Source organism: Leptinotarsa decemlineata, unplaced genomic scaffold (genome assembly GCF_025532065.1).
Source record: "Leptinotarsa decemlineata unplaced genomic scaffold, Ldec_3_MD MMD2_P_RNA_scaffold_5, whole genome shotgun sequence".
In the NCBI taxonomy this organism is placed as follows: domain Eukaryota; kingdom Metazoa; phylum Arthropoda; class Insecta; order Coleoptera; family Chrysomelidae; genus Leptinotarsa; species Leptinotarsa decemlineata.
Window position 1 is genome coordinate 12,184,928 of NW_027412532.1, and position 6,920 is coordinate 12,191,847.

The window sequence follows — 6,920 nt, forward strand, 5'->3', positions numbered from 1 at the left end:
ATTTGAAATGAAAAAATCACAATCTGTATGTCATCACAAAACAACAGAGCATCCTATATAAATTCAGATACCTTAAGAAAATTTTGTCATTCAAGCATATGCAAACACTATACTTTGCTTTAGTAGACAGTCAATTACTTTACGGCATAGTAGGTTGGAGGTTGAGGTGGGGCCCCTACGAATACACCTCAAATCACTAGAGATTATCCAAAACAGATTCCTGAAGTTCATTTTAGAAAAACCCCACCGATATTCTACAGATCTTTTATATAAGGAATGCGGGATACTGGACCTGAGGCCACTATATTGTTTGAATGTTATATTGAAATATAAAAAAATTGAAAATCATTCCAGTTGACCTACGCATAATTATGGTACCCCAAAACACCACTATGGTGTTCCACAGATGAGCAAATCTGTTGTACTTTTAAAATGTTCTTAATAATGTGTTTGCTTTTTTAAAGTACCTACTCTATTATTCCCATATACAGGGTGTAACTAAATGTGTGTAAAACATTTAAGGAGGTGATTCCTCATCGAAAAAAAGATAGACTCTTTCATATAAACAAATTTCATTGGAGCATCCCTTGTTAAGATACAGCCCCTTAAAGGGGGTACATAAAATTTGTATAGCAATTTTTTTCACAAGCACTAAAAAAGTTACAATATTGAAATTAACCTGACGTTTCGTACTACCAAAAAGACACTTAACCAGAAATTTATTTGGTTTACCCCATGATTGTAAGGGGTGGAAAACGCAACCCCTAAAATTTATTTCCAATGTAACTTTTTGTCTTATTATTTGTTTACCATTTAAACATTTATTTTTCTACTCCCGTACGTGAAATAGTACTTTCACACACCGTTCACGAATCGTAAAATGTAATTTCACGCCCTTGTGCGTGAAATTATTTTTACGCCCTAGGGCGTGAAATGAACCCATAAGAATAACATGGTACATTCAAGTGTTTTTATTACCAGTGCGTGAAATATACTCATAAGAAATACATTGTAGTCTGTCCATAAGACCTAATACATGAATATTTCGCTGATAGGCGGCCTTAGTGCATCTTTTGTTTAAGAGCAGCAATAAATCATAAATAAACTGTCAAAATAGCTTGATCATTATTGTTGTGAGCTCATTGTTGAGAGTTAATTATTAATATTTTAACATTATTTTATAATGGATTCTGATCATTCAGATATACGAAGTACCCCGCCGGATGTTATGGATGCAGCCAATGAGGCTAGTAAGACTTTATTACCACAAAAATCATTGAGCGTGTCTGAAAATACGTATGAGAAATTCATGGCATGGAGGAAAACAAAGAATATCAATTAATTTTCTGAAAACGTAATATTGGCATATTTGTCAGAATTATCCAAGAACTTTAAGGCAGCAACACTTTGGAGTAATTTTTCAATGCTAAAAAGTACCATCAGCATTAAAAAAAACATAAATATTGACTATCCTAAGGTACGCGCTTTTTTAAATAGGAAGAGTGAGGGATACGTTCCCAAAAAATCCAGAGTTTTGGAGAAAGAACAAATACTGAAGTTTATACAAGAAGCTCCTGACGAAAAATTTTTATTGACCAAGGTAAGTTTAATGTCTCACAGTAGTATTAAATAAATAGAAAATAATATCTATAAATTAAGCAGATCCTAATAAGTATAGTTGGCCAAATCAGATATATTATCTAAAACTATGTTAATATGATATCTAACTATGATCTTCTAAATTATTTTAAATTGGGCGATGAGAATCGCGTTTTCACACATATATTTGTAAATACGAATGGTTCAGCGGTAGTGCGTCGGCCTCGCGCGCCCAAGGACCTGGGTTCGATTTCTGACAGCCATAATCTTTTTTTAGTTTCTATATTGTAATTTCTTTTTCTTTTAGGTTATACTAATATTTGGACTTGCTGGAGCTCTTAGAAGAGATGAACTGAAATTAGATGATATTGAAGATTTAGGTACAATACTCATAGTAAACGTCCATGATACAAAAACCAAAATCTCAAGAAAATTTATCATCACGGAACATCTTGAATTATACCGAAAATATACGGCACTCCGTCCGCAAAAATACGCAGAAAAAAAATTATTTATTAATTATCAAGGTGGAAAATGTACCTGCCAGATCGTTGGTATAAATAAAACTGGTAAAGTTCCTTCGGTAATCGCAAAATACCTAAATTTACCTCATGCTGAACAATATACAGGCCACTGTTTTAGGCGGTCATCCGCCACGTTATTAGTAGAAGCTGGAGGCGATTTGCTTACCTTAAAAAAACATGGAGGTTGGAAATCCTCTGCAGTAGCAGAGCATTATATAGAAAACTCAGTTACTCAGGAAATTGATGTGGTAAATAAAATTTTATCGCCTCAAAATCAAATTTTCTCAGCCCCTATCGCCACTACTTCTATCATCTCAACTTCCAAGTCAAGAAACACACTAATAGAAAAATCAAATGCTGCAGGTGTAAGTTTTGGAATGGTCACAGGTTCCAATATTACTATTAATAATCATTATTATTCCACATCAGAATGAAAACCAAAAATAATGATCTCAGTGTAAGAATTAATTGTTAATTTTATAATATAGGTACTTACTAATTATTCTGAAATTCAATAAAGCTCTTCAAACTAATGGTGCTTGATGTTCTCTGTATGGTCGTAGAAAAAGTATGGAACATGTGCGTGAAGACTTTTTTACACTCGCGTTGTTTGCGACACTCGCCTGAGGGCTCGTGTCGCAAATTCCACGCTTGTGTAAAAAAGTCGATTTCACGCACTTGTTACACAATATACTATTATGATAGCCTGTTTATGGTGCTTTATGATTTTTGATATCTCTGATAGAAAAGCGACTGGTCTATAGTTATTAGGAAGATTTTTCTTGCCCTTTTCGGGAATAGGCTGAACACGAGTAATATTTCAATAAGAAGAACCCGTTTCTTGTAAAACAGGTTGAAAAGTCTGCAAAATACTGGTGCGAGTTCATTTGCGCACTTTTTAGGTATGAAAACTGGCACTTCATCAGACGCCTTGTTGATATTGAGCTGTTCCCTTTATTCTTTATTACATTTCAGCAGATTTTCTATTGATTTATCCCGGTTCATTTTCCAGGTTGTGAAAGGGTATATACCCAAAAAACAGTGAGAAATGGTTGAATATTTTGAATAGAAACTGATGAAACGCAATATTAAATGGTTATTTTTGTACCTTGGGAGCTGTCTGACTTGTCCATTTAGTCCAAGTCTCCAGAAAACACTGCAGCCTCTTATTGCGTTTATTCTCCCATCTTCTCATGACACCCATTCCATCAGTCTCATTCCCTGTACTAGTTTGTACAGGTTCCGTGTTGGATGTTCGTCATATTCTTCTGGACGTAATTTCTTACGTCCATATATTGCCTGCCTCCTGTGATTCAATGCCTCACATTCGCATAAGATGTGTAGAGCTGTTTCTATCCCTTTGTTGCATAATCTGCAGCTGATGTCTCCGTTGTACAGCCCCATTTTATTCAGCTGTCCTCTAAGCGGACAATGACTGGTTAGTAACCCTGTAATTATTCTTAGCCGATCCCTACTATATTGAAGTAGTTATTCGGTTCTTTTCTCGGACGGTTCCCTAATGAAGGTTCTACTGTGTTTGTTGCCAGGTACTTTTGTCCAGTACTCTGTGTGCTTCTTCTTGGTCCATGTCCTAATCTGGTTTCGTACCAATGATTTTGGTAGCCCCAGAGCTGGTTCAGGACCTAAGTTGATGATCCGCGTCTAGCGCATTCATTCGCTTTATCATTACCTGTGATTCCTGAATGCCCTGCCACCCAGAACAAAGTTAATTTGTTCCTGTTTGCATGTTCATTCAGTTCTTCATGGCATTCCCAGACCAGTTTTGATGTCACCTTCGGGTTTGTCAGAGCCCCTAGTGCGCTCTTGCTGTCTGTAAAAATATTGATCCGCTCATTTCTTTGAGTTCTCAATTTAATAATCCTAGCACAGTGCAAGATAGCATACACTTCCGCCTGAAAGACGGATGTGTATAGTCCTAGCGGATAGCTGTAGTTTAGATTTCTATCCGCTCAGTATATTCCAGCTCCCGTTCCATGTTTGGTGATCGATCTATCTGTCTTCCACTCTTCACGGCTTATGATTTTGGCCGTGAATATCAAATATTAATCACTGACACTTTTTTCATTGTCGGGGTCCCTCACTGAAGACTTTGTGAGTTCAAATTGTTTTGTATCGATTGCAGGACAAGAATCAGAGGAATGACTTGGAGTTATGCGAGAAATTTTCCCATAATGCGTACGAGAGGAACTGTAGGTATGCGTGATATTATTAATATTACTATTTAGTTATGCCAAGAATGGAAATTCAGTCCGAACTAATACAGAGTGGGAATTTCCATGCGGTTGAAACTGGGGACTTGTCAAAAATATATTGATAGTCCCTTCCGTTGGTCACGAATTTCCCTAAAGTTTGGTATAAGAATGTGACAAGATTGAATGCTGGAGTGAGTAACAACAATTCATAACTGATGACGATGAGAAGAGGAGAATAATATATTGAAGGGTTTTCATCGACCTTTTTAGGCATTTTTAGCTTTCACAATCTGATAAAATTAGTATTAATTGAGAACTTAATACACCCAAACTTCCAGTTCACTCTAATAAGTAACTGCGTGAATTCAAAGTAGTTTTTACCAATCAGTCAGGAGGGATTGGATATGTCATAATGGATAAATACCGTTGAAAAATATGATTCTATTTCATAAAGTATTCTAATTTTTTTTTGAATGAACATAATAGTTATTTATGTATCAAGGGAATTAGGAGGGCCTTAATTACTGATGGCAAAGTTTGCGTCCCGAGGGCCTCTGGCCCGAGGGACAGCAATTGCCTGAGGTTATTAAGGCTCATTAATTCCCGTGGTACATAGATAATTTTATTTCTGACCGATTTCAATAAAATTTTGTTCATTTTTGAAACGGAAAAATGTACCAATTCATTACCTTCCCGGTATATTTGAATCAGGTACCGTTGATTATAGTAGAGTTTTCTTGTTGCTAGGTTGTTGCTATGTTACTTGTTTATAAACAGAACTTTGTTATCAAGCTGTGTTTGCGGTGAAAACGTGTTTTCTACCCCAAATATAATGGAGGATATTTTGAAAAAAGCTGAACAAGCAAGAGAATCATTAATTCCATCGAAAAGTGAAGCCGTATACCAAAAAGAATACAAGATATATCTGGACTGGCTGACACGGAAAAATGTTATGCCAAAAGATGTCACTGAAACTGTATTTCTGGCATATTTTCAAGAACTGGTAAGGAATTTTCTATGTTTTTCGGTAGATTTGGTAGTAATTGTGTTTATTCGTTTCAGTCAGAAACGTATAGTCCGAATTCTTTATGGACTAAATGGTCAATGCTAAAATCGATGGTGACTATACATGAGAAACGAGATATCACCAAGTTCAATGAACTACAGGCTTTTTTGAAACGGAAGAGTAAGAGTTATAAGCCGAAAAAGTCTGCTGTTTTATCTCCTGAAGATGTTATCAGATTCCTAAAGAACGCTCCTAATGATATTCATTTATTGCATAAGGTAATTTTTTTCTTATTTTCCTTTTTGTGTGTATTCATTTCCTTTTTTTGTTATAGGTTGTTTTGATTATGGGTTATTTTGGAGGATGCAGAAGTCAGGAACTTTTGAATATGAAGATATCGGATATAGAGGACCGGGATTCCGTTATGGTAGTGAACGTACCGGAAAGTAAAACTGGTGTATCGAAGAAATTTACAGTTGTGGATGAAAAAGACTTTATATGTCTTTGCGTCCTAAAGGTATTGAACGATTTTTTTTGAGCTTCCGATAAAATAAATGTACATCTCAGCCAATTGGAAAAAAACATGTTTGGGAAAATCCCCAGCAAAATCGCAATGTATTTAGGATTGCCAAACTCATCTTCCTATACGGGACATTGCCTTCGTCGCACTTCTGCTACTGCTCTAGCCAATGCAGGAGCAACTATGACTAACTTAAAAAGACACGGAGGTTGGAAAAGTTCCACGGTGGCGGAGGGGTATTTGGAGGATAGCATCGAATTGAGAAATAAAACGGCGCGTATGTTGTCTACTTTGTCATCAGAAGAGGCAGGTACCTCGACTGTAGTGAACAGAAGCTCCAGCCATACAAAAGAAGAAATTGTTTCCAGTGGCGGAAGTAATTTTCAGGGAACATTTCAAAATTGTACATTTATTATTTGTAATGACGTGAATAAATAAAATATGGTTCAGTTTTCATTTCTATTTATTTTTACTTGTGAAAGGTAGAGGGAATTATAAAATCTATAATGTCCCAAGGGAGTTATGACCCTCTTTATTGATAGCGTAACTATGACGATATAAGCTTATAATATCCCGGTCAGAAATAAATATATATTTTCTATATTTCGTAGTGACAGATAATTCATTATTATGAAGTTCGATCGCTAATAATGGATTTTCACTCACATTTTCAGGAAACCATTGGCAGAAGTTTGTTCGTATTGGAAAGTCATGAGAGGGAATAGATCCTGAACCCATTGCATTTATTAGGGATATGATAAAACGATATAAAGAATGTGCCGAACACGAATATGTGAGATATTCAAATAAAAAATCTTATATTTAATATTACAGCGATAAAAATAAAAACAACAATAAAAATTAAATGGCGATCCGGGGCGACTTTATTGATTCCAGTGACGCATTTGCTTTTTCAACTGCAGGAAAACCCGGAAAAACATGCAGCACCACATCATCTGAAGATCTTGATCTGCCAATGTCCTCTCTCTCATAAAACAATGTAGGGTGTCTCTAGAGGTTCCAATAGCTTCAATACATCGCCAGAACACTTCGTGACA

At 35.8% G+C, this 6,920-nt stretch overlaps 1 protein-coding gene across 1 annotated transcript; it reads left to right on the top strand.

Annotated features, from left to right (window-relative positions):
• The first annotated feature begins 4,830 nt into the window (after nt 1-4,830).
• On the top strand, nt 4,831-6,318 carry LOC141479967 (uncharacterized). Its single transcript, XM_074169552.1, has 3 exons — nt 4,831-5,339; nt 5,399-5,620; nt 5,677-6,318. Exons 1-3 carry the CDS (start codon nt 5,169-5,171, stop codon nt 5,878-5,880), a joined length of 597 nt encoding a protein of 198 aa, XP_074025653.1. The 5' UTR covers nt 4,831-5,168; the 3' UTR covers nt 5,881-6,318.
• Nucleotides 6,319-6,920: the final 602 nt, after the last annotated feature.